Source organism: Cebidichthys violaceus, unplaced genomic scaffold (genome assembly GCF_023349555.1).
Source record: "Cebidichthys violaceus isolate CVI_PGR_0920_01 unplaced genomic scaffold, fCebVio1.0.p SCAF_58, whole genome shotgun sequence".
NCBI classification, from domain to species: Eukaryota; Metazoa; Chordata; class Actinopteri; order Perciformes; family Stichaeidae; genus Cebidichthys; species Cebidichthys violaceus.
Window position 1 is genome coordinate 730,226 of NW_027176794.1, and position 27,985 is coordinate 758,210.

General features: G+C 46.2%; 1 protein-coding gene across 4 annotated transcripts; it reads right to left on the reverse strand.

The window, feature by feature from the left end:
- Positions 1 to 33: 33 nt before the first annotated feature.
- boc (BOC cell adhesion associated, oncogene regulated) lies at positions 34 to 25,739 on the reverse strand. 4 transcript variants are annotated; one of them, XM_068732355.1, is made up of 18 exons: positions 25,546 to 25,739; positions 12,950 to 13,078; positions 12,133 to 12,405; positions 8,465 to 8,611; positions 7,333 to 7,476; positions 6,620 to 6,913; positions 5,444 to 5,716; positions 5,082 to 5,350; positions 4,815 to 4,980; positions 4,592 to 4,657; positions 4,072 to 4,281; positions 3,567 to 3,742; positions 3,213 to 3,435; positions 2,691 to 2,876; positions 2,397 to 2,608; positions 1,934 to 2,022; positions 1,355 to 1,491; positions 34 to 1,140 (listed from the first exon to the last, which is right to left on the reverse strand). In XM_068732355.1, the coding sequence occupies exons 2-18, from the start codon at positions 13,059 to 13,061 to the stop codon at positions 971 to 973; spliced, it is 3,147 nt and encodes a 1,048-aa protein (XP_068588456.1). In that variant the 5' UTR covers positions 13,062 to 13,078; positions 25,546 to 25,739; the 3' UTR covers positions 34 to 970. The 4 variants fall into 4 exon arrangements, with proteins under 4 accessions (XP_068588456.1, XP_068588455.1, XP_068588454.1 ...); XM_068732354.1 differs by having other exon boundaries at positions 34 to 1,143; XM_068732353.1 differs by having other exon boundaries at positions 2,691 to 2,900.
- Positions 25,740 to 27,985: the final 2,246 nt, after the last annotated feature.

Genomic DNA, 27,985 nt, shown 5'->3' on the forward strand with positions numbered 1-27,985 from the left:
TCCAAAGATCACAAAGATGCACCAAAACACTTGTCAATTTCATAAGCTTTTATTTACATGCAATAGTGCTCCAGCATGTGCAACCACAGAACGGCTACACTGATAGGGGGGGGGGGGGGGGGGGGGGGGGGGGTAGATTCAGGATCTCCTTCATTTTCATTGCAGATGTCTCTGGCAAAGACTAATACTTAATGCACCAACCTGTGAGGGAGGAGTAATACTGACACACCTGTCACAGCGCCCTCACCTGGCAGTCATTTGGTAACCAGCAAATGAGTAAAACACAGAAGTGGTTGCAGTATAAAGTTCAGCTTATCAATGACTGAGTTTAAGATAGTTGTTTTTTTTCCAGAATCTCTCCCATTCAGTGATTTAAAAAAAAAAAAAATCAAAAAAATAAATAACTATACAATATATAATCTCTTGTACACTACAGAAACAGAATGATTTATGTTGCATACACTTGTTAATATTTTGTTAATGAACAATGCATAATACATTTGTGTTATTGCTGTACAAAATGACAGACGTTTGTATTTTTGAAAATGTGATAAAGCAACAGAACTAAACAGCGACGAAGCACCTCATAACTACAGCATCGGACTGCTTTGAGTGGTCCCGTTTGTTTGTTGGACATAAAGCTAAGTACCTAAGGTCCAAACATTTAGGATGGAGGATATCAGTGAGGAATGACGCGAGGAGTGAGGAAGGTCTAGACATGAAGTGCTGAACTGAGAGGAATCCCCTGCAGGCTGAAGGTCCCCGGACTGATCTTCTTCACACAAGGAATAACGTCTCTTATTTATTTTCCTCCCTGGGAAATGCAGACAGTCCAGCGAGAATCCTTTTCAATGTGAAAATAACCTAATATACAGTATAATCAGTATGTACAAAAGCATAAATATATAAATATCTGTGATACAAAAATAAATATTTTCTCTTGTTTTTCTTCTGTTTGTTGAACAGTCTCTCATGCATCCGTTGTGTTGGCTGTGCCTTTGTCCTCGGGGGACGCCTCATTTGGGAGGATGTTCACTTCCTGTATCGTTATGTCTGGGGACTGTGGTGTTGTGGCCGCTGAAGATGAAGTGGTGAAAATCCCTTCGTCTTCGAGAGAGAGAAGAGGAAAGGACGCGGGCTCTGCTGAGAGGAGGGAAAGAGAGCCGGTAAGAAAAATGCAAAGCTGATTGTGGTGAACGAAGGTTTAAAATGTCAAATGTTTCGCTTTAAGCACTAATACCGACATATTTGGATGCACTGCAGGATTATCATGTATAAGACAAGCTACGTTCCAAATGGACCATTAACCAATGAAAGAGTATTTCAGTTAACAGAGAAAAGAATCCACACATACTGTAAATGAAGCCATCCTCTGCTTTATCGCCATCACCTCCCAGTTCCTGTGAACCGAGGTGCTGATGGGAGGAGTCGAGGAGCTGAAGAGTGGAGTCATCAGGAGGACAGCAACTCTGTTCATGATGATCTGGACCACTAAGGATGACAACTTTATATTAGGGCTGCAACTTATGAACAACAGTGACATTTTCAAATAGTTTTTTTTGTCTATTTCTTCTGTTTTACATGCAAAACCACAATGTTTTGGGCTTCGAGCGCTGCCAAAACCCGCGTGACCTACACTCAATACTGTGCACGAACGCATCACGTATTTTATTTACAACGATACATTGAAAAACATCAGATTTAAAAGCAGGAACCAGCGAGTTTTGCCTTTTTGCCTAAGTGATTATTGACAGATGATGCAGTCAGGCTACATTTGAATGAAATAAAAATAATTTAAAAGCATCAACAAAGTCTTTAAAAACAAATATTTAGTCACTATTTGCATGATTCACTGTTACCTAGAGCATTTTTACAAATGATTTGCTAATGTCCCTCTAGTCCATACAGTAGGTGGTATAATATGTAAACGTACCTGGTGGAGTAGTGGTAAACAGGCAGATGTCCATTTGACATCGTCTGGGGCAACAATGTGTCACACTCCATATCACAGTCCACCTCCTCCTGCAAAACACAGGATCATATAGATTATATGTTCAAAGCATTACATGGGCAGCTTATTACAGTTTACTCATACATCACACAATTAGCCAAATGGATAATGTTCTGCTCTAAACCACATTTTGTTCATTTATTACCAACATTACATTTCAAAATGCAAAAAACTATCAAAACATGGCAAATCCCTGGAAAAAAAACCAGTAAGTGACAATTCCTGCAGTAAAAACTGTCATACTATATTTAAGGTTTTTTATTTCTGGCATGCTGAGTGAAGCATTTACAAATAAGAAAAGAAAGTATCATTATTTGAGTATTATGTAAGCTTGTATGTAAAGAAAATGTGACAACCTATGTTGAACTGTTTTAGTTGTTTTTACCTGATGCCGCCCTGGCAGGCAGTGTGTGGGGTGGTGAGGTTTGCCATTCGGAGTGTATTCTCCATTAGCAGGGTAGACGCCATGTGGCGCCGTCATGTGGCCGTCCAGCGGGCAGTGGCCGACCAGAGCAAGTCCCTGGAGGGGAACCATGGTGTACTGGCATGAGGATCCGGGGGCGGCCACGACAGGAAAACACAAGTCGGCCGTTTGCTCTGAAAGCACAAAAAGAACATTACACAGATGTAGAGGCAAAAACCTTAACGACTGCAAAGAGGAACTGTGCGGAGCGCTCACTCTGTTTGGCCCAAGCCCTCCAAAGACAGAAGGGGATGAAGGCGACAATGATGAAGACGAAGGCTCCCAGGACAATACCGACTATGAGGTAGGGGAGGTCGCCGGGCCGCGGCACGAGACCGCTGGGGTGTTCCCTCTCGTGGTCAGGGGTCTCTGATGGAGCAGGCCGGTGGTGATTAGGACGAGCTGAGGAGACAAAAAGTTGAAAATCTGTTTAAGAAAAAAAAAAGAAAAAAAGAGACAGCTCAGACATGCAAAAGAGAAAACACTGCTTCTAGATACATCTACATCAGTCTGAAAGGTAAATGGATTTTACCCCAAAACTAGAATTACATGAGTCACTCGTATGCCAACCAGTCAATTTGCAGTTTACATCCACGTCTGTCCAAAATGTCATCACTGTCATCGTCATAATTAGCGCATCAATTCTTGAGTTATGGCCAAAAATGTGTTTTGTTTGTGGCAAATATTAAGAACTTCCATCCAAGAGTGCATAAAAAATAACATGAAAAATGACCTCACCTTTCGTTTCAAGGATCACCACGTTGCCAAATTCACTCTCTCCCTTCTCGTTGAAGCTCTGCATCTTGATGTCGTAGGCGGTCTCAGGCTGGAGATCAGTGATTGAATGCCAGTATCTGTCTCCCTCCACCACATCCTTCTTATAGTCACTGTCATTATCGCTGTCCGTTGGCCGGTAGTAGATGTAGAAACCGTAGATGGGGGTGTTATTTACGGCAGTGTACTGTTGAGAAGGAGAAATCATGTTACCATCACAGTGAAAACATCGCACCACAAAAAAAAAAAAAGTTATTTCTACCCCAATTAATAAATAAAAAAAAAAAAAAGTTTTGTGTTTTTCTTCCAGTCACTCACCGTCCATTTGAGAATGACGGTGGTCTCATTGATGGCTTCATTGTAGGTGATGTAGGGTCCATCAACAGGGCGTTCATGGGTTCTCCCACCCACCACTGTGTACGCCTTCGAAGGGGCACTGGGAGGACTGGAGCCGATTACGTTCACCGCCACAACACGAAACTTGTAGGACGTACCTACAGGGAGAGGGATCACCGTTACTAATCTGTCCCTGGGGGCAACAAGTTGCCTACAATGAAGCTCAACATTGCGTTGACTAATGATGTTTGTCTTCACATCACTCAATGTTTTCGGTTATGGTTTTGATTGATGGCAGCAATTACTGAAATGACTGTAACAACACTCATTATGCTGATGAATTTACAGGCCGTGGGAATGTAATTATGCAAGACATCATCATTGTAATTATATGGTCCGACGTCCTATTTCTCCCCCACCGACTCCGCCAAGTCAGAATTAACTGCTGTGAATAATAACAACACTGTATGTGAAGAAGGTGGCCGACCTTTCTCCAGGCCCGTGATCTCCACAGAGAGCCGCGATGGGGGGATGTTTTCCACCGCCGTCACCCAGTCCTCTCCGGCCTTCTTCACCTTCTTGTACTCCACCCGAAATGACTGGATGGGGAAGCCGCGGTTACCGCGAGGAATCCAAGTCACGTATGCCGAAGTTTCTGTTGCAGTGGAGACTGTGGGTTTGTCGGGGGCTTCGGGAGCTGAGGAGGAGGAGGAGGAGGAGGAGCGGTGTCAGACAGAGGACATAAACTTCAAGATAACATTCTATAATTATGACAGTGAAGGAAAAACACTTTACATTCAGCACTTACTGAGAGCTCATCCTCCAGAGACAGAAAGAGGAAAAAAAGAGATTGAGAAGTTTCCATGTTAGTCAGAAGAAGAATGATTAGTTCAGGGTCATCATGTTATAGTTATTTTAGTAGAAAGGATTTTTACAGTTAGTATAGTTAACAGGAGGTAGTGTTTGCAATGGGGCACAGAGCAGTACAGCATTGAAGGGTTACTCACGAGAGAGGCTTGGCGAAGGAACAGCAGGAGTTTTCGGTGGGTCAACTTGCCCTAAACTTCTGCGACCTGAAGACAGGAAAACACCAGTTAGATCTGAGCTTTTAAATTAAGGAGCTACTATTTGAGCCATGTAACACATTTTAATTAAATTCTCCTCTAAGGCAGAAATTGTATTTTAAGTCCAGAGCCATGCTAGCAGCTCTGTGAGGCTGTACTGCATTACCTTTGCCAGTTCTGAAGGTCATCATAGCAGGTTGTCCCAAACCGGCACAGTTTTTGGCAGCCATCTCCACCTCATACAGGCTGTCTGGCTGCAGCTTGGCCAGAGTCAGCTTGTGGAGGGCGCCTGAGATACTGCTGGAGGTCCAGTCTGCTAGAGCATCTCCCACCTAAGAGAGAGAGGCGCGAGTTACAGACAAAGAATGTAAAGGAAGATACAATACATATTCATGTATATAAACAAGAGAAGGCAGTGAACTGATTGCAATACCTTTCTGTATTTGACCATATACTCCAGCACGGGGACTCCCCGCTCATGCCGCGGCCTCCAGGTGAGCTCATAGTAGTCAGCCTTGCCCGTGCGCGGCAGGCTTAGGATGATGGGGGCCTCTGCAGGTAGGATCTGTCCTAGCAGCTCGGAGCAGTCAAGAGGCAACATGGCCCCCGTGGCCCCGGGCCTCACAGGCGGCTGCTCTCTCAGCACCTTGTCTGGGCTGAGCGGCCGATAGATTGAGGGCAGCTTCCCCCTGGATGAAATCCCTAGAAAGAGAAGACATGCGTCATGAAATTGAAAAGTCTGTGACATAAAATAACTACATTTCCAACAAATTATCTATAAATCTTCTGACTTACCGGTTGATACTGTGATTAGGAGAGCAGAGGCCTGTGAGCTGCCCACCCCGTTCTCAGCCATGCACTGGTACAGTCCGTCATCCTGAGGGCCCACGTTGGAGACACGCAGTCCCCGGGAGGACAGGCGGTGGCGAGGGGACGGTGCGAGAGGACGGGCGTTGTGAAGCCACGTCACTGAGGGAGTGGGTTTACCGCGGGCCTGGCAGGTGAAGCGCACCGTCTCCCCGTACACGACCTCCTGCTGCTGCAACTCCACGGTCACCCGAGGAGGCTCTGCAGGAGAGAAAAACAAAGTGAAGAGGCTGGTTCAAAAACCTAGAAAGTAGCCTGAATGACAATGTGTGCATAGGTGTGATTGTGTGAGTCTCTAGGGCTGCTACTGGAGATTATTCTCCTTAGAGCCGAGACGATCAACAGAAAATTACTATTATTCTATAAGTTTATAGAGTTTCAGCTCCAACAAAGTCACGTGTATGAACACATGTTTGTGAGTAAAATCACAATCATGCACGTGTGTGTGTGAAGGTTGTATGACAGGGGGTGTATAGAGCCAGGCAGGCGGGGCCAGGCCAGCGAGTTGATGGTTGGCTGCTTGTGAATCAGGGAAAGACAGAGCTCATTACAGCTACAGCAGCTCTCTGGCTTTAATTAGAGCCAGCTGCAGAGAGACAAGCCCACAACACACACACACACACACACACACACACACACACACACACACACACACACACACACACACACACACACACACACACACACACACAGAGAGAGAGAAAATCACTGTAAAAACAGTCATCCATAACCTAGACACACTCAATCAAGTCCTGCTAGAGAACAGAGAGCTCTGTCTCCACAAACTTATTCTTACACAACACCGCCCAGGCGCACATGCCTCTCGCACACATGACTGCGTGCACACATACAGACCGCTGTCCTCTCTGTCCGCCAAACAGGAGTCAGCCTAATTATTAAATCCATGACACAGACAAAACTATACTCCTAAAACAAAATCTGAGTGAAATGAACAAACCCCATTCACTATGAAAAGCCTTTTTACGGGACTCTGCATTTAACCAAGGTATTTATAAACGACTATCAAAACGAATCATGTAAAAGCCAAAAGCAGCAAACGTAAAACATGCTAAAACAACTTTCTTTTACTCCAGGATTACTCACCAAACACTTGTACGTCGTAGAGCACCGTTGCAGTGCTGGCCGAGCCGATGCCGTTGTCCGCTCGACAAATATAAGTGCCTGAGTCGGCCTCGCCCACCGCGTCGATCAGCAGGTTGCTGAGCAGGAAGCGTGTGTTGTTGTGGGAACGCAGGTCCTGCCCATCTTTTGCCCATATGACCTGAGGAGTGGGGATGCCACTGGCCACGCATTCCAACACCAGCCGCTGGCCTTTGGTCACCATGATGGAACGAGACGCCGGCGGGTAAATGATGCGCGCCGCTTCCGAGGTGGAGCCTGGAAAAGATCGGTTATCAATATAATGAGAAAAAGCCCTGTGCATATTTCTCCACCCTTCTCCATTTCTTTAAATTGCTGGCATGCATGTTGCAGCTGAAATTGCATCCAGAATATGAAGGATTTCAATCACAATGTGAAGTCTAAGAACTTTCATCTCTGCCTTTGAAGATGCAAAAGCATGAGTTGTGCACATTGTCACCAGTGACTAAAAGCGTCCTGGCAAGATCAGATGATAAAAGTCCCACATGTGCGCCACATGCGTCTCCAGTAACAAGCTCTCAGATAATGTCCTTTCTGATTTCATTATTTATTGACTGACCCGTTAATATTTCAGAATGATCTTATTGCACATCTTTAAACTTTCATTAAAAACAGCAATGCTAATAAAACACGTTGCGTTGGTGGCGATGACTCACGGCGTATGCGCAGGCGGTCGGTGGAGGTGGACGTTTTGACCTCCTGAGTGACGGGGTTGTAGGCTGCGCACTTGTACGGCCCCTCATCGTCCTGCGTGGCGTTGGCTATCTGCAGGTTCCCTGACGGCATGATGAGGTAGTTCCCTGCAGGAAAAAAAACAAAAAACAAAACAGATGTCAGAGCAAACCCATGAATTACTCAAGAGTGTACATTTATGGTCAGCTGCTGTAAAGGCAGTTAATGCTTTCGATTCAAAGGTTTTATTTGTCTTTTGCTCATTCAATATGTGCAGATAAATGCAGGGTGGCCTCTTGAAGCTGTGCTAAAAAAAGGATAATGTGTGCAATAAAAAATAAAGAGTAAAAATAAGGATTAAAGCAAGAAATTCAAAGTTTAAAAAGTATGATTATATATGTATTGTTAGTATTTAAATGATGAAGTGTATATTGGCCTAGTGTTTAAGGTGTACAATTGTAAAGAAAACTATGCAATACAATTCTACACTCGAGTGCAAATATGCAGGGCGATGAAAAGGATTCACAGAGGACATTGTGCTGGACAAACGATAATGTAACAGCAATAACATGAGATCAGATTTAACATAAATGTTTTCAAACTTAAAAGCATATGCGTGTGGAAATATACAAGAAAATACACGAATATGACTGAGACAGCGCTGGAACCGCAGGAAAATCAGAGTCCATATTGTGAAACACTGTAATACGAGTACTGTGTGCCATTCCAGCACACGTTTGCAAGTCAGCAGAGACCACAAGGTGGCGCCCCAGAGTCTGACCGAGGGAGTGAATGCTCGTCAATGTGGTCTTCATTTCCTCACAGATAAGCTGCAGATATCAGTACCTACAGCTCCCAGGCATCATCAGCATACCAGCCACAGACCACAAGAGCTTTTCTTCTCCTCCAAGCAACTTAGAAGTAAATAGGTTGAGAAATAAACAACTGCATTCCCATGTTTCAACATTCTCCAGATAACACCCTTATCACCGGTTCCATAATGGGCCAGATAGCGGGATTATAGCATTCCGGTAAATTATGAAGACAGTATGAGAATTAGGCAGGAAGTAGGGAGAGATTTTCGGAAGATCTTAATGAACTGAAGCAGCTCCGTACCTTTGGATGTTTCCAGCCACTCCTGTTTGACGCTGTAGCGGACCTGAGCCTTGGGCTGGCTTTCGGGGAGGTGACATTCAATAACAGCCGTGTTGCCTTCATCGACCTCGATCTCCTGCTGATCATCGGGCTCGAAATCCCGCAGCTCTGAAAAACACACAGGCGAGCAGAAAAGTCAGCGCTGTCACATCACTGCAACACAAGTCACCCCTCTTTCATCGGCTTAACACACAGTGTAAATCACAGCTAACTGCACATGTATACAAGTCAGTTCTCGGCTTTAGAAGTAGAAACAAAAACACAATGATCTGAGCAATAATAAACTCTAAGATAACTGCGCTGTTTCCATATTTCCATTGTATCGTAACCACATTCCCAAAACGTCTCCAATGTGCCTCCTCTTTGAAAGAAAACATCTATTTAGTAATGTCTTTCTCTCCGCTTGTTTTACGTCATCTGCTTTAACTCACAGGGATTTCAGAGTTCTAGCTCATTTTTCTGTTTTACTCAATAATGTCCCTTTGGGTAAGTCCAAAGCCTAAAAGCGGTGTCTGTAACATTCGAGTAGGTGTCATTAATCCTGTCAAACATTATACTGGGACTGGAGCCGGTTCAGATTCTGTGGGAAACGGGTGGAGTGGGATTACTGGGGCCATGTGCTGCGACTGTGTCCCACAGACACACAGTCTACACAGCACAGACACTCATGGGACCTCTGACCTCCTAAACCCCCCCCCCCCTCCCTCCGCCTGAGTGGCCCAGAGGCCTGGCCATGGGGTCAAAGGTGAGAGGTGTCCATCCTATAGAGTTTCAAAGATATCCAGTTTGGGAGGAAGCAGCAAAGTCTGCTCTTAAGAAGCCGGAAAGAAAAAGAAAAACCCACAAAAATCTTAGCGGTGTGGGGGGGGGGGTGCTGCCATTTTATAGATTTGAAGCAGAATAAAAATAAAATGATACTCCAAGAAGAAAAACAGAGAAGGAAACGGCACGGGAGGGGAAAAACAAAAGCAACAACTGGGGAAATTTGTCATAAAGGAGACGAGCAGTGAAATGAAAGACAAATAAAACTTCTCCAGGAACGTAATTAAACGTCTACCAGCCCGTGTTGATTTATTCTTAACAAACATGGCCTCCCTCCATTCTTTCCAGAGGTGCTATAACTGGCGTGTTTTTCTTGGACCAGCCGCCCTCTCTGGCAAGAAGACCAAGCTGCTGGTATATACAGTCAGCTGATGAGACTTTGTATCCAGCTCTAATTCAATGAGTTAAGTTTAGATAAGGCCAGAGTGTCTACTGATGAGGACAACAAAGTGATGTACTCAAAGCACTGAACAAACACCCTCACTGCAGGCAGCTGATGTATTCACAATGCTCGTTAGATCTGCCCTCTCGCTCTGTGGGGGAGCTTTAATGGGACAAACACACACACACACACACACACACACACACACACACACACACACACACACTAAAACACAACTCCATCTCAGCTCTTATTCTGAAAGATGAGAATCCCAGCCAGGACATGTCAAGCTAAGAGTGTGTGTGTGTGTGTGTGTGTGTGTGTGTGTGTGTGTGTGTTGGGGGGAAAAAGCCTTAAAGAGGGACCGTGTGGCGCTCCATTTGCTAAATCAATCAGGTGTTGTTTTTACAGGCCCCCCGCCCTCATATCTACCCAGCCCACCATCCTCCTCCTCCTGCCTGCCTCTTCCAAATTCCTCCAGTTACACCTTTTAACCCCCCCACAACTCTTAACGCCCGACATTCTTCACAAGAAGAACCCCGCATGGGTGCCTCTCAGGTGTGAGTGCGTGCATGGCGAGCGTGCATATGTATTCCTGTGTGTGTGTGTGTGTGTGTGTGTGTGTGTGTGTGTGTGTGTGTGTGTGTGTGTGTGTGTACATCCTGCAGGGATGGAGGATTGATGGTATTCATAAAGTGAAGCAGACCTCCCGCACCAGGGCTGCTTGGCAAGGCAGACTTAAATATTTCTACAGAGACAGTGCATTCATCATCTTTATGTGTAGCAGTAGGAGGCCTGTGTGTGTGTGTGTGTGTGTGTGTGTGTGTGTGTGTGTGTGTGTGTGTGTGTGTGTGTGTGTGTGTGTGTGTGTTACTGTATTATAACATGTTTGTGCAACGTGTTGTGGGTTCACGTTGTGCAGATACACGTCTCTGTTTTCTGCAGCAAAAGGGGGAGGGCGATTGTCTGCACAAGAATTCAAAGCGAGGAGCTTTTAACCTATGCCAAAAAAGCCCAGATTCATCAGAGGCGGATAGCGAGGAGGGTCTGGAACCAACCTATCCCGATCACAAAAAACATGTGCGCACAACTAAGACAGCTTGCATGGAAAGGCAGGCACGTACACACTCCCCATGGAGCAATTCCTTAGGCGGTTTGGGGGTGGCCGAGTTATTAAATTAGAGAGGTTCTTTTGGGGGGGGAGAACAGTCTGGCTCCACATGTGGTAATCTCAACACGATTTATCTACTGTTGAAACTATCAATAACTTTTACTGCCTTTGTGTAAGAAAGAAAATGGAAAAAAAAAACAAGAGCTGAAGATGACAAAAGAGGAGGGGAAAGTGAAAGATAATGAAAGGAGGCAAGAGGAGAGAGAGTGACAGGGTGAAGAGTGAAAAATGTGCAAAGGAAGTGTGTGTGTGTGTGTGTGTGTGTGTGTGTGTGTGTGTGTGTGTGTGTGTGTGTGTGTGTGTGTGTGTGTGCGTGTGTGTTATGGAGGCCTAGAAGGCTAGAAGGAGACAGAGAATGTGACATCACGTCTCATCTTGTGTGAGGATCTTGTCTTGACTGGCCTAAAACACCTACAGTTTCTCCAGCTATAACAGCCTCATACATCACGTCACTACATGTAAAACAATACAGTTAACAGGGCACCTTTTTTTTTTTTACCTAACGGTGTGTTCTAGTGAGGCATCTCTGTCCACCCCTCACACACAACACCCTTATCCCCCCCCAATTACGGGGCCATAATTTTTGGCGAGCCCTGCTGTCGGGCCCTGTGGAGAGGAATGTGGTGTTGTGTGGAGCAGAGGGGCCGATAGAAGCAGGGGGCCCCCAGGCTGGAGTCCTGGTCCCCTCTTCCCCACTCTGACCGGCCCCCGGGTCCCCTCCATTCCTCCGGCTCAAGTTACACCGCTTCAGGCCCCCTTCTCAGTCCCATGATGCATATCAAATATAACACCACACACTCAGACCAGCACACTAAAAAACCGCCAGCGGTGAGAATAATTCACTTTAGCTCCATTAGATCAATACGACACTCTATAAAAGCAGCTGTTGTATTTAACTACACACACACACACTAAATACTGCCCGACTATGTGGAGGTATTAACAGTGATCAATGATGTGCAACAGCTTCTCACCATGACCAGCGTTGTAGTTAAGGATTAGTCTCACAGCAGTGGAAGGTTTACTGCATTGTATTCGTGAAGATTTTAAGCAAACAAATGCCGCCCCTTCATTGTTTGTTTTATTCCGAGAAAATTAAGTCAAAGGCGTTCTTTGGATACTCTGACAAACCAGAAAAGGGTTCTGTGTGTTTGTGTTTATTTGTCTGAACTGTGTGTGTGTGTGTGTGTGTGTGTGTGTGTGTGTGTGTGTGTGTGTGTGTGTGTGTGTGTGTGTGTGTGTGTGGCTACTCACTAGCAGCAGTGACATTAGCGGGCACACTAGCCAAGGCTCCTGCGCTGGTGCTGGCCACACACTGGTATCTGCCCACGGTCAGGTTGGACAGCGTGGGGATGAACAGGCGGTTGGGCCCCAGCACCACACCCAAATGTCCGTCCACCAGCTCCTGGTCGTTGAGGCGCCAGCTGATGTTGGCAGAGGCGGGTTGGGCGCTGCAGCGCAGATTCACGCTGCCTCCCAACTTTTGCACCACGGACATGGGCTCTTCACTGAACAGTGGCACCTCGTCTGAGGAAATATATTATACACGGAACTCAGATATGCTGGAAAGAAGCCAATTCTCACATTTTAGAACCATCAAATGTTTGGATTTGCTTGAAAAAAAAAAAAAAGCCTTTCAACTAATCAATTATCAAAACAGCTGTTGATTCATTTTCTTTGGATCTACTAATGGATTAATGGGCTCATCAATGCAGCTCTAAATACAGTACTTCTTTTCTTTTACAGTTTGTCCATGGTGGCTAGTAGGGCTCATGCAAACTACCCACTTCTTCACCGCATCTCAAATAAACTGCTGTTGCTGCTGCCAGGATATGTTAAAAAAAAAAAAAAAAAAAACACCTCGCTCCCTGTGACTGAGCCAGAATATTTAGTCCCTGGCAAAACTTTTCCTGCACCAGGTGTTTGGAAAAACTAAGGTAGAGGCATTCATAAAGCGGGCAAAGATTAAGTAAGTAATGTGCATTTTTAAACAGCGGCAGAAAACATAAAAATGGAACTTTTATTTCTGCAGACTGATCCAGTTTTCCACCATCTCTGTTTGTGTACTCACCGGGGAGAGAGGCGCCGCTCTGCAGGCAGCACAGTAGTACTGCACCCAGAGCACACAACACTGGAGCCCTTCTCTTTTTCATCCACGGAGTCCAGTCTCGCTTTCCAGACATCTTCCATACACTGCCCCCTGAAACACACAAAGAGGAAGGTCAGACGGTCATTTACAGACTTGGTACACTCAAAACAAACAGCACAAACCACTTCATTCTGATCGAAGCGCACACACGCAATCTGTCAGCGCTGGAGGACTAATGCACCGTATGTCAACGGGCCGACGATGTCCGGCTCTGGGAAAGGAGGCAGCCTTATTTGGTGAAGAGTGTGTTCTTTGCTAGTTTATGAAAATTACATTAACCCAGAAAAAACTCTAACCCCTTCTCTCTCACACACACACACACACACACACACACACACACACACACACACACACACACACACACACACACACACACACACACACACACACACACACACCTTCTGATACAGTAATCTCAAAACAACCATGCAGGTGAGGACCACAATGAGAAGCAATACATTCCAGGGCAAAGAGATAACCCTGATTGGACAGGAACGATCACACACACACACACACACACACACACCACACACACACACACAAACAGGCAGCCATTAACAAAACACAACCCACTGTGTGGTGCACTCGGCGGTACCCTCAGCAGCCAAACTCCAGACACAAATAAAGCCTTTCTTTTCTGTCGGCCCCCATCTCACCGCTGACCCCATCTCCTCCGCCTGCACCCATCCAGCCTGCACTCATCAAAGGGGCGCCCTCATTCTGCGGGCCGTAACCCGACCCCTCCACCTTCCCGCTCAGGTGTAACCGATACAGGTAGAGGGTCCAGGAGGAGGGAGGGAGAGGAGAGGTGTGGGGGGGGGGGGGGACACAGGCTGCATTCAGCAGTGGGGACAAAGAACAACTAATGAGAGGCAGGACGAGGAGGGGGACGAGGGGGGAAATATACATCACAGCAGCGAGGAGCGTGTGCGAGATGGAGGAGAGGAGGGTCGTATTATGCTGCAGTATGTATCGGGAGGAAAATGGAGAAGACGATGTTAATAGTCAGTCTATTAACAGTTAACGTAGAGAGGGGAGCTTTCCTCTCTCCTTTGTCGCTTACTGCCAAGTTTCCCAAATTCTTTCCTGTCAGGTTAAACTAACAACTTCCCGTCAGGATGAGGAGGGTGGTCCTGCAAGTCTCTCTCTCTCTCTCTCTCTCTCTCTCTCTCTCTCTCTCTCTCTCTCTCTCCTCTCTCTCTCTCTCTCTCTCTCTCTCTCTCTCTCTCTCTCTCTCTCTCTCTCTCTCTCTCTCTCTCTCTCTCTCTCTCTCATTTAAACATGCACACACTCAGGGCATGAAGTGTCCTGCGACAATGTAGTAAAAAAATGGAAGCGCACAATTTTCTCACACATATTTGTCCTGATCTTATTATGGCAAGGAGGTGATTAATGAAGCTCAGCAAGACTTGGACTACACACACACACACACACACACACACACACACACACACACACACACACACACACACACACACACACACACACACACACACACACACACACACACGGCCAAAGCAGGACAGTAAGAGAATGGAAACTCTTACAGAGCACCTTTATCATCTAATGGCAGCAGTGAAAATGTTTAGCTGCTTGGCACATTTATTGAAAATGAGCAAAGCAGCAGGCTGATGGAAAAACTGCTGTTAACTGCGCCAACTGCCACACTAAGCCACACATTACTCCACTACATCTTAATTGCATAGTATGAATGTGTGTAAACATTTTCAGATTGCTAATTCTCACGACATGAACAGCTTAAAAAAAGCATTTAAAAAAATGTTTTTTAAAAGCCATTTTGCTGCAAAAAGCTGTAGCCGAACAAAGCCGATGAGAGTCGTGAGAGTGAATCGAAATAGTTCCTGGCCTAAAAGCCAAAACAATGAGCTTAAAGACAATCAAGAGTTCTCTGTATGTCTAAAATAATTGATAAGACGACAAACATTGGCTCTAGCTTCCTAAATGTGCTGCTTTTCACTCATTCATAATAATGCAAGTTAAGTATCTTTGTTTTAGGACCGTTAGTCAGACAAAACAAGCAATTTAAGGATGCCACGATGGACTGGGAAACTGTGAAAGGCATATTCAGTATTCTCAATATTGAAAATAACCCGCAGTTGCAGCCCCACATACATGTACACTTTAATTCCCTCAGTCGTCCGCTCAGAGAGGCCCATCAAGTAGCGGGCTCACTCGGTAAACAAACAGCGAGCTGCTGTGGAACCAGGAAGCAAAGCTGAAGGTCTGCGGCTTCTGCGGCCGGTCGCTCTATGGACACAGCCCGGGACAGCTGCCCATAAAATACACATCTGTATGCAGCACCTGTCCCTACCGTGAGAGTCTCTAACAGTAAACCACACCAGTCAACCTGCCATCCGGACACGCAGCAGGACGCGCTACGTTCGCCAATGAGACCGCTTACCTGACTAATAAAAGTAGCGTCAGTGAGACAGCAGGAGGAGATAGAAACAGGGAGAGAGCTTTGTTCTAATGGCGGCACGAGGAGGCCCCTCGTACATCATCACTCCCTAAAAACCGCCATACTCCTCTGAGCCCGTCTGATTCATTTGTCATCTGGGTCTTGTGTTTGCTTAGCGGATACCCTGCTTTAAGATGAAAAGTTGGCCTGACATCTATGTCCAACTTTTTCCAACCATCCTTCCAAGAGAAGTCACAGACAGAGAGAGAGGAGGAGGGAGGGAGAAGAGAAGCCTCCTACGCATCAGGGAGACTGATAGAAACCAGAGCAGACACACAGACAGCTCTCCTAAATTAGGAACCGCGGGGGAATGTGCGAGTGTTAATGTTTCCCTTTGACTGTTTTATAACGAACAACGCTGCGTGCGTGTGGAATTAAAACATACTTCGGTGACGCTGCAGTGAGGAGAACTGTGTGAACCGCTCAAATCTGCCAGTTCTGGTGTAGAAGTATGATTACAGGGGAGTAAAGCTATTCGTGTCCCTCGTGTTGAGGAACTGACACTTGACTACTGTGAGATCCGACTGGAGACTTTGCTGGTTTTTGTAAGGTCTCGGTTCAATTCTTGCGCTTACCTGCAATTCATATCATAGCTTCTTGGACAGCTGCTTTGGAATTTAACATTTGAGAGGTTTTCCTTTTGTTGTTGAATGACAAAAGGTTTAAAAAAGTCAAATTGTGTTTATCAGGTCTGAAACTCAGGCATTGCAGTTGCACTAGTGTTTAAAAAATGCAAACACCACCCAGCCCCTGCAGCAGGTGGGCCTTGCATGGTCCCACATGTTATGCATTCATATATTTTAAACATGCATTTTAAAAAAGTGAAAAGAAAACTCTTTTACTTAGGGACATCAGTGCAGATGCTGACCTAATTAAGGGGATCAGATATTGGCCATGACATCACTGATTCACATTAAATAGAATTGATTTTGTCAGTGTCATTGTACAAGTTCTGTGTTTTTCCCGCATTACTTACATTTAGCTTTTATTGCCGCAGCAATCCCTGGCCTTATATCAGTGACGGGAAAGAAAAGTTGGATTGGTGCGTCCCTGTAATTAACACATAATATTTAAAAGGCTGGTCGTTCTAATGGTAAACACTCAGAAAACCTGAAAGCAACTTGACTTTTTGTATTTTGAAGACTTTTGACTCGTCTTGAATAACCTGCGACTTGACCCCAAATCAAAAGACTTAAAAGTGTATTATATCATAGAGAGGAGGAGGGGACTAGTTCCAGGTCGTGGCGATGGTGTGCAGGCATGCATCGTGAGCGTAGGTATGCGAGTGCCTTATATGTCATTGTGGGAGAGAGTCACTTGACAGAAGTTCATTGTGAGCGTGCTAAGTAAAGACACCGGGGCCCCTGTTCTCCCGGGGCCACTGCCAGTCCCATTGTCCTCCTGCCTCCGTGGATAAATTCATTTTGACAACCCTGCTAATTGGATAAAACCAGACTGGAGCCACTCCCCCGAGCTCTCACATTCCATCTGCTTTCTGGCATGGAGAGGACACACAGGAGGGGCGGTGGTGGTGGAGGGGTAGCAGGCTAGTAACTCCTTCTGAGGAGCTGAGCTGTTGAATATTTATCACCTCCCCAAACTCCCCCTCTTGCCCTCCCTCCTCCCCCAGTTTTACGTCTTTTTACACCCCATGTGCCACCCCCCCCCTTACGTCGAGGTTCTCCAAACACCACAAAGCCCCCCCTTTAGATAAACACATGCGGTGTCAAGTGTGAGGAGGGTTGGGGGTTCAACCGCTCCGCTCGGGCCCGCGGCCCACAATGCCGTACCGCATAGCTGCCATGCGGGGAGGCCCGTTGCCCCTGGCGACGCTAACAGGCAGAACGCACCTTAATAGAGTGGAGAGTCATTGTAAAGCAGTGAGCCGGTGCACGGACAAAGACCCCGCAGACCCCTGGAGAAAGGGGAGACGCTACTCTGAAGGGCCCAGGGAAGAGCTGATGGGCCCTGCTCAATGACCAAAGAGGGGGAGGGGGGGGGGGCCCTCAATGACCAAGAGGTTTTGAGAGTAGTGTGTGGAGAGTTTGAGAAGGCAGGGAGGAGAGGGGGGGGGGGGGGGTGTTCAATGCCTTTATGGATTGATGTGAGATGGGTGAAGGGGGTTTATGGAGGCATTGGGGGGGGGGGGGGGTTGACTGAGAAAGCAGAACGGCGACTCAAATTAATAGAGAGGATGTCAACTGGCGGGCGAGCAGGAGAGAGCAGGGCCTCGTCAATGAGAGGGTGTGTTTGTGGGAGCGTCGCTGAATGTCCCAACATATTCTCCCCCTCACTCTGTCAATGCGTTTGCAGGTCCCTCGGTTTGGCCCGCGCTTGTGCCGAGTGGAGGAGGATGAGGAGGGTCCGGGGGTTGCTTAACAAACCAACAACACAGCATCAGCCTTGTCATGCAGGGAAAAGAGCAACAAGACAGCAGCAAGGAGGAAAAGGAGGTTTTTAGGAAGTCAGAGATGGGGCTGACACTCGGGATTTTTTCCATGATTGATGAATCCGTCTATTATCTATCTGATTAAGTGGTTAGCCTAGAGAAAGTTGGGAATAATCCATCCTTTTAATCAGTACACCAATGTATGCGTTTTATAGTCAATTGCTAGAGTTATTTATATGTCATTGCTTGTTATTGACTTTCACAAGATGAATAGAGGATAACAAGTTCAATACATTGAAAGAAACTGCTCTGTCCGGTGTCATTTTGTCAAAAATACACAGAAATCAAAAGAAATCATATTGCTGGATGCGGCTGCCTCAACTTCAAAGTATCGCAGATAACAATGTAGAGAATCTCCGTGCTTCTCTGTCGTCCAAAAAACTTGGCAGAGAGCAAACTTTAAATCTATTCCCAACCATGTCTCCGACACAAGGGAACCGTCTTGAGTCTTATCTTGGCATGGAAACTCTGGCCAACAGGTGGAGGGGGGGGGGGGGGGGGGGGGGGGGGTCCAAATCCTCCACTCGAGACATCACTCGTTCTCATGCCATAAAATTACACATCAAAAGCATCTCAGCATCCCTAACGAGGTTGAGAATTCACCACCTCCTCCTCCATCATAACACACACACACACACACACACACACACACACACACACACACACACACACACACACACACACACACACACACACACACACACACACACACACACACACACACACACACACGCTTCACAAAGTATTAACGAGCTATATGCCCGTCCAACCCCTCCTTCTTCCCCCCCGAACCGACACTAACGAGCAAACAGAGCGTCTCGAGGATTAACGAGGGAGATCTGGACAGGCCCGCGATGTAGAAGAGGGGGAGCGTTCTAATCAATTAGGCAATGCAGCATTTGCATAATTTAGATAACGAAGCTGAATTAACCACGGAGAGCTAATTACTGTGCCACGGCGAACAAACCCACCCACATTCCTCTGCCCGGTGTGGGATGCCAGCGTGCCCACCGGGGCCATGGGAACAGGATGGGATCATCACCACTTGCTGGGGGAGTGTGAGCCAGCTAGACGGACCAAACAGTGATGTAGGTAGCATCAGCCAATCAAATCAGAGGCAGGGAAGAAACTATGGATGGATGAAATGAAGCAGGAAAGACACCAGGATGGACAGATGATAGAAAAACAAATGAACGATGGACAGAAGAACAGAAAGGATGGACAGTTAATAGAAAGAAAGTAGAAGATGAGGAAAAACCAGGAAAGAAGACATGATAGAAATGAAGGATAGAAAAGAAAACAATACAAAGAAGCTAAGACTTAACTCAAAACTTTGACCACACTTCAACTCTAAAACTGTATAAAAGACACACTGCACACATTTGTTATCATCAAACATGCAAACAGTTGATGAATCTGAACAAAGTACTAAACATTCTCTGATTACAGCTCAAATAAGACTGAATACTTTAGACGGCTACAGAAACAAAAAAGTCACTGTGCAAAAAAATATACAGTGTGTGTGTGTGTGTGTGTGTGTGTGTGTGTGTGTGTGTGTGTGTGTGTGTGTGTGTGTGTGTGTGTGTGTGTGTGTGTGTGTGTGTGTGTGTCTTCTTTCTGAGGAGTTTTAAGCCATCACCAAGAGTCTCAGTACACAGATCTCACACACAGATCTCACACACAGATCTCACACACAGATCTCACACACACACACACACACACACCCCTGGGAAAACCAACTCTCTAATACTCAGGATTTCACAGTACTCATCACACAAACACACACACGCTGCATGCTGTTGCATATTTCATGTACCCACAACCATTATTTCCTTGCACACGCACGCACGCACGCACACACACGCACACACAATTGATGACACATAAGCAAGCAATCACACAAACTCCTATTACATGGTAAAAGTATACTCACAGAGGCACATAAATATGCAGACCTCAGGAAGTTTTTCCAACACCAAATGTCAACACGCAAAAAAACAGACTACCACTTCTCCCCGGCCTGAGAGATAAACTACATACACCACGGCATTCATGCATGCTAATATAGACTTTCATAGCTGTACATATCTGCAGCCTGCTCCTTGTGTGTTCCTGCATCGTAGGGAGGGAGGGAGGGAGGGAGGGAGGGAGGGAGGGATGTGAGGGGGGAGAAAGGGGCCCCAAACTCCTTTGGCAGCTCATGCATCAGAGTGAATGGAACCAATTATAAATCAAGAGCAATTTCTCCCCATTATTCAGCAGGAACCAGGACGGGGGGGGGGGGGGGGGGGAGGAGCGAGACTGGCCCTACAACTCTCAGTGGGAGACGGAGGAAGGAAGAAGAAGGAAAAGCAGAGCGAGTGAAATATTATATGAAAAACAGATATGGGGAGGCATTAGGAAATTGAGATAAGGCAGGAGAGACGGAAAGAGGGATGAGGGAATGGAGAAAAGCTGTAAAGTTATATGAAACAACTGAAGGAGAACGTTATGGGAAAAACAGACTTGAGGGGGAATTAGAAAACAGAGAGGAGGCAGGAAATTAAACAGAAAGCGAGGGGTTTGTGGGGCGTCAACTGGGTTTGAGATGGTACAACCGACTTTGACTGCTCGCTCCACGGTTATAAAGTGAAAGCTGCTGGTCTGAAAGAGTTTCTCAAGAGGAGAAACAGCTGGAGGAGGCGCTTTTTCAAAGAGAGCCCTCAGTGTCAGAAGCTGGATTTGTGTGGCATAGCAGAGCTACCATTTGTCCCGTCACTCAGAGTCACGGATGTGCATTATCCTGAAAGGGGGAAAGCTGTACGTGCGATTTAGACAGAAGAGAGGGGAGCGCTGTCGATGGAAAATTCCAGTTGTGATAACCTCAGGGGCCCGATAACTAACTAATCTGGTGCCCAGTGATTTATTCTGTTGAATCATGTCTTCTCCTGCCAGTTTAACATTCTTCAATGATGACTTTTTTCTCTCCAGGGCAACACTTTAAATCTGATTATTGGTTAAAGCCCTGGAACACAAGCCAGATTCCTCAACATTTTTTAGGTGCTTTTATTGTTTCGTTCACACACGCTCGAGACAGGAACACGCCGCTCAGTTAATATTACAGCATATAAAGGAGTTACAGTGCACGAGAGCCGACTGGTAGACCTTGAGCAAGGCCTAATAAAGCTAACCAAAGTGACGAACAGTTTCAAAAAATGTGTGCAGTTGGGACAAAAAGAGAAAAGGAGCGAGGCTATAAACTAAACAGCTCCAGTCAGAGTGCAATCTTGTGCCTGTGTGTGGATGATCTATTAGAACGTCCGGGTTGCTTTTGGCTCGTAATAACACCCCCTAATCTTTGTCCAAATATCTGCTTCGCACACACAGGGCTATTTGTCCACACACACACACACACACACACACACACACACACACACACACACACACACACACACACACACACACACACACACACACCTTTCTTACCCGAGTCTGGAGTTGATCAATGATCTAACAGCACTCACTCCAGGCTCACAATGTGTGTGTGTGTGTGTGTGTGTGTGTGTGTGTGTGTGTGTGTGTGTGTGTGTGTGTAGGAGAGAGAGAGAGTGAGAGTATGGCTTGGGTAACTTCATTATCCAATCAAGAGCTTCTTAACTTTTACTTTAAGTAGTGGAACAAATCAACTCAGCTTGTTTAAAGGCTTTGGATAATCCCTATTAGGCTGTTAAGACAACGAATGAGAGCGTGATTGTGTTCATGATACAGATAGAAACTGGACGGGCGTCAACATATTGCTTCCAAATATTATTTGAATAGAAAAGTTGCATACCAATCTCTAAAAAAAAAGAGCTAATTTTGCGATCAACAGCTTTCTTTCTGCCGTCTCTCCTTTCCTCACATCCAATTTTTCTTCACTCTTGCCTCAATCTCACTCCGTTTGATCGTGGACTGTTTAATTTGTCTCTCCAACTCTCTGTCAGGACTTTCTCCGTCTCTATTCGCCTCACATTCCTCCCTCTCTCTCTCTGTCTGTGGTCCTGGCTGACAGGGAGGATCAGGAGGAGAGAGGTATGCAACCAGCCCCCCCCCCCCCCCCCCCCCCCCCCCAGGGAGGGGCCTGAACCCCGGCCACCTGCCGGTACAGGTGTCCCTCTCTGGTTATCCGATGTCGGACTGGACACAGAAACCCGTCCCGGGGGCACGAGGCCTGAGCCCCGAGCCTCCAATCTGTCAGCGCTGGAGGACTAATGCACCGCATGTCAACGGGCCGACGATGTCCGGCTCTGGGAAAGGAGGCAGCCTTATTTGGTGAAGAGTGTGTTCTTTGCTAGTTTAGGAAAATTACATTAACCCAGAAAAAAACTCAACCCCTTCTCACTCACTCACTCACTCACACATCTCTCTAAACAACCATGCAGGTGAGGACCACAATGAGAAGCAATACATTCCAGTGCAAAGAGATAACCCTGATTGGACAGGACACACACACACACACACACACACACACACACACACACACACACACACACACACACACACACACACACACACACACACACACACACACACACACACACACACACACACACACACCTGTGCAGCAAAGGCCCAGAGTCACTGCCTGCAGGCTGTTATGACTGCATGAGTGTACCTGCTGTCATAGAGATGAAAGCATGCCCTCAGGAAGGACTTTTTTTTTTTTCCTCCTTTGTCAAGTAACGCCAATGTTACACCCTCTTCAATAACAATGCAGCTTTCCAGCTTTGCAGTCAAACCTCAGGAACTTTGGCTCACAGACACCGAGATCAGAGCAGCAACAGCAGTCCTGATGGAGCTGCTGGCTTGTTTGTAATCTCAAAATGCATCTCGAAATCCATGTCTATCTAAATACTTTGATTTACATCCAGACATTAAAACACACCATGGCGAGAGTCAAACAAGTTAAATCCTGTTCTTTTCACTCATATCTCACATCACGGTTCAATATGGCAGAGTCGATTTTCAAACCAAACTAAGATATGAACGAGGGACTGTATTGCTATTGGCTTCGTACCTAAATCCACACGCTAACGTTTCTTTACAAGCTACAACACATGAAAACTCAGCTCCTATACACTCTATGAAAATGATCCACCAGCTTCTGGAGAAATAGTAGAAAACTGGCAGCGCTTTGTCTCTGCTTCATGTCTGTTTGGCAGGTGACCAAGATCAATCACACATAAGTTTCATTGTAAAGGTCCAGCTGGTAACAGTAAGACAAAGCTCCAACATTCTGACACATATCAGGCTCTGTAACCAAAAGACAATAAAGTTTATTTCCTGTCCTGACGTAGAGCTTTGCACAGTTTCAGTCGTGTGCAGGACTTTAGCAGACTGTTGTACAACTTTAATGCAGATTTTCCTCTACTTCCAGGTAATAGCTGTTGTTTTGGCCTGGAACTTCAGCCTGAGAGCATTTCTTAGAAAACACATGGTATTATAATACATCTATAGGGACTTGAAGTGAGCCTGTGGTATTCAGTAATGGATTGAGTCCACTTCACCGTAGTCTAGGGCTGCAACTAACGGTTTCATCGGCAATAAGTCTGGTGATATCTCGGTTTCTGAGAGCCAAAGGCGACAACTTCAAATCCAAAATCCAGACATTCATGTTAAAATAAAAGAGACACAAAAAAAAGGCAAAAAATATAAAATAAGTTTATCAAAACGTACTTTATCAAAATGTAATCGATCATAAAAATAGCTGCTGTGTATTAAAGGAAAACTTTAGGGCAATCGTTGGTTTGGCCATGGACTGCACCCTGAAAGCCTTTCATCAAGTATGAAACGTTTAAACTCCTATAGGGATTTAAAGTTTATTCAGGAACACCTTGGGTCTCTTTAACAATAGTCTTGGTTGTTCCATCCCCTAGCATGACTCTAAGGTCCATACATCACAGTTACAGTAGCTGCATGGCGTTGAAATATTCTGTAATATTTGCACAATATGTGACAAGATTGATGATGAACTCCTCTAATTGTGTTTTTCCAGGTTTCCACACAAGTGATCAAAAGGGGGCCAAACTGTGAGAAACAGGCAGATAATCAGACTGGAATCAATTAGTCCAACTTTGATCCACCGGACTGCCAAAGATGATCAACAACAACAACGAGCCCTGGTACAGAACAACAAGAGGCTCCTTTTTGCTGGGACCAATTAATTCCCTTATAAGCTGTGCGCCTAATTGGAGGAGGCCATGGCCATTCGTTTCGACTTTTAATCCAAGTGACATTGATTCAGCGGGAACAATCAGGCCCTCTCGTCTGATGCCATGTCTGTCACTGGAGGTTCCTCCATGCAAGGCAGCGGAGGCTAAATGTAATCCAAATAACAAAACGACACCTGGGGGCTGGAAACTTGAGCCCCTGCGGCTGTTCCCGCAGGCCTCCTCCGTGTCCGTGTACCCCCCCCCACCCTCTCTCTCTCTCTCTCTCTCTCTCTCTCTCCACCCGGCCCCCTCGGTGAGTGACACCCCGGGCCAAACACTCATTAGCAGCTCCGGGGATTAAGACAAACATTTTCTCATTAAACCAAACCTGAATGAGAGGATGATACCGGGGGAGAGTCTCCTCGCGGAGAGGCAGGATGCTGCATTCCTGGCCGCGCTGAGCAGCTGTCAGTTCCTGGGAGGCTTTAATTAGGTTATTGTGACACCAGACTTTGGTTTGGAGGGGAGAGGCACTGCAGACATGAACTCAGGTAGCCTTGTTATGGTTTTCTCCATGCCAACTATATAAATCCGCGAGAACGGAACGGTATCTTCAGAAATAAAGATCTATTTTTTTAGGGTGATTCATCTTTAAGGCTTAAATGCAAGATATGAGCATCATTAAGAAACATGCTGGTTTATGAGAACTTCATTCATTGTTTTGCAGCTCTGCTCCTGATGGTCCCGGGTCTATTCCTACATTGCTGCACTCCCCGATGATAATATGGGGGTAAGATCTGGCAGAGCTCCCCGTGTCTGTTTTCTGTTACCCTATGGGAGCGACTATAGGCTGCGGCCTGCAAAACGCAGACGCATTTTCCCCTAAAAACAACACGCGTAAGTCTTAAAACAGTTATGAATGTCTGCAACGTGTCACATAAAGCTGATTCCTCTCCTCAGACACGTATCGGGCCCTAAAAGTCGGCCAATACATCCAGAAAATTAAGGAAAACGTTAGAAAATATGGACGCAGCGTTCAACCAATCAACAACGGGCCGAAAAGCAAAGGAAACGCTTTTATTAATATTAAGTCCAACACTGAGAGCCAGAACGCACACTTCCACCCAACTAAAGGAGATATGTGATGGAGAATGCTTGAAGCAAAGTTTATGTGCATCGATAAGCTGCAAAAACAAAACAAATATGGCTATCAAAGTCAACAACGTGAAGAAGTAGCCTCATCCAACTCCTAAATCACAACTTTTTCTACAAATAAAGTAACACGCGAGTTGGTAAAAACTTGCGCCACGCTGCAAACAAGCATCAAAAGCCGCTACTTTCATATATAACATTGTAAAAATATGTTGATACAAAGCGCAACACCGCAACAACATGGACCGCATGAAGGGACAAAACTTACCAAAACTGCTCTATCTGGTGCTCACACCTCGATTAAACGGAGCGATCTTCTCTTCGTCTCTCTTCTGCGGTGAGCTTTAGTTCCAAAAGAAAAAGCCCAACAGTTTGTACTTCTCTTTTCCCTCTAAAGCCTCGCTGCTTTGGTAATTTACTGCGATGCCACCGACATTTTCTTCGGCTCCCCAACTTCTCACATTGAAAGGCCGTTTTTGGATGACTGAGCTCTCAAACAATTCTCCCTTTTGCGACGCCTTTTCGGGTCCTCCCACTTCCCAAGCAGGAGGAGGGATCTGAACAATAGGGACTGGCTCCCAAAATCCCAGAGCTGGGTACTGCACCGCCGTTTCTCCAGACTGCAGATTCCTACTCGCTACACATCAAGACTTCCCAGATGGTTTTGGTGCAAAAACTAAAGCTTGGATTCCTAGTTTTCAAGTAAAAAAACTTTTGTTTTTAAGACTAAAAACTCCTAGAAACTTAATTTCTTAAGAACTACGGTGTCCTGGAGGAGAAAAGTGCGCCCCCTCCCCCTCCTCCTGCTCTGTTCCCCCTGATTTGGTATGCGTTGGTCCCCACAGAGTTTGTATTGACCCCCGTCCATTGAAGCCTGCAGGCCCTCCAGTGCAGCTGTGCAGTGCTGTGTTGTGTTGTTGTGAACTGGACGGGTCCAGTCAGGACCATGCTGCACACACACACACACACACACACACACACACACACACACACACACACTCTCTCTCATACCACAGTGATCACAGCTCGACCCCCCCTCTGTGCACGCTCTGGAATTCTCTTCTCCACTTCAATCAGCACACTTTGAAATGAGGGGAGCCGTTCCTGTCCAGTTCATTAATAACTGACTATTCCCAGATCACAGGGTTTGATAGGGGGGTCTGATGGTGGGAAGTCGGCTTCGCCTCTGTGAATGCAGGAACTCCCACCATGATGTACCTGAGGGGTTATTGCAACCCAGCATGGGCTCCATTCACCGCCAAGCTGTGGCCTTTTATGACACCTGTTGCTCTTGTTCAGGGGGAAAGTATGTTTGTGTGTGTGTGTGTGTGTGTGTGTGTGTGTGTGTGTGTGTGTGTGTGTGTGGACATTTGGCAAATATTTCAGCTTTTTCAATTAATCAAAACTCCACTCCGCATTAGAATATCCACATCCCTTTGACTCTGCACGTCACACCCAGCAGGAAGTTGCAGCCTCAAGATGTTTTTAAGGAGTCATTAATCGTGGGTGTTTTCCAGTGTTGTGCTGCACTTCGCCAGCACTTTGCAAGCTCTGCCAATGTTTTGGTGTTGTTGCTACCGAGCGGGGCTCTGTTTGTATGTGGCTCTCTCACACTAACGCCACCCTGCACTGCAGAGTAGAGAGAGGGAGAGAGGAGGGAAAAAAATGGGGACTCCCAACCCCAATAAAACCCTCCATGATGCCCCTCCCCCCTCCATCTCTCCATGCAGGGCTGGATGAATTAGCTCGGGACAAAAGGCTTTGTGGAGCGGCCATGAAAGGCCTATTAACCATACTGCATCCCCCAGAGGCCCTGCCCGCAGGACACCGCCTCCCAGAATGCCCCTCTCTCAGCAGGCCGCAATCCCAGCATGCACTGCTTCCCTTCAGCGCTAACCCTCGTCAACCCCCCGAGCCTCACTATGGAGCCCCACACAGATTGTCATGTAGATGATTATAAATGTTGTTATGAAATCAATGGAGAGTGAGAAGGAGAGATGCGGGTGTCAGCGCTGTGTGTTGGCGCGGTGTGATTTGTGCGTTTTACCAACAAAGAAGAGTTAGATGGAGTGAGAGCGCTGAGAGTTTTGGGTGTTGGCTGTCAGGTGTGAACTCGTCCAGTGTGTCTCATCATTGAAGGGTGTATTGTTCATCAGTGAGTGTGTGTGTGTGTGTGTGTGTAGAGTATGAGGTGATTTTTCCTCAAGGGTCTCAGGCGTGTGATGCTGCCTCCTCTACGACCTCCTCACTCCATTGTTTAGCTGGGCGCCATGACAACGACCCGCTCTCTCCTTCCCTCTCTGTATCCCGCTGACCTTAGCAGCTGTGTCACTTCCTCAGTGTGACAAAACCAGATTGAATCACGCGCACACTTGTGCTTTGTGGCACATAGAAGTTCTAAATCAGCACAGATTCTTACTCTCACCTTGATAAAAGTGAGACTGAAGAGGACTCTCTCTTTTCCACTGGTATATGGTTTAATCATCTAAAGTTACCAAGAGGAAATGTTAAAGGTTAGGCTCAGTTTTTCTATCTACAATGAAAGGGTTATTGATCACTGTCGTCATTCCTTCACGCCAATGCAAGTGGGTATCCACTTAAATACAAATGTCCATCTTGAAAGGTGTTTCCCCGCCACTTTATTTGAATATTTCAGACTGCTGACGTCTCATTTTAACTTCAGCTGAACTTGAAAGCCTTCATACGCT

What these genes read in the sequence shown, in the direction of transcription:
- boc (XM_068732352.1), bottom strand. Translation starts at nt 13,061, where the DNA reads ATGTCTGGAAAGCGAGACTGGACTCCGTGGATGAAAAAGAGAAGGGCT. An exon ending in CGCTAATGTCACTGCTGCTA is followed by an intron (nt 8,612 to 12,132) that starts GTGAGTAGCCAC and finishes TGTGTTTTTCAG; the next exon opens with AGCTGCGGGATTTCGAGCCC. An exon ending in ATATGGTCAAATACAGAAAG is followed by an intron (nt 4,981 to 5,081) that starts GTATTGCAATCA and finishes TCTCTCTCTTAG; the next exon opens with GTGGGAGATGCTCTAGCAGA.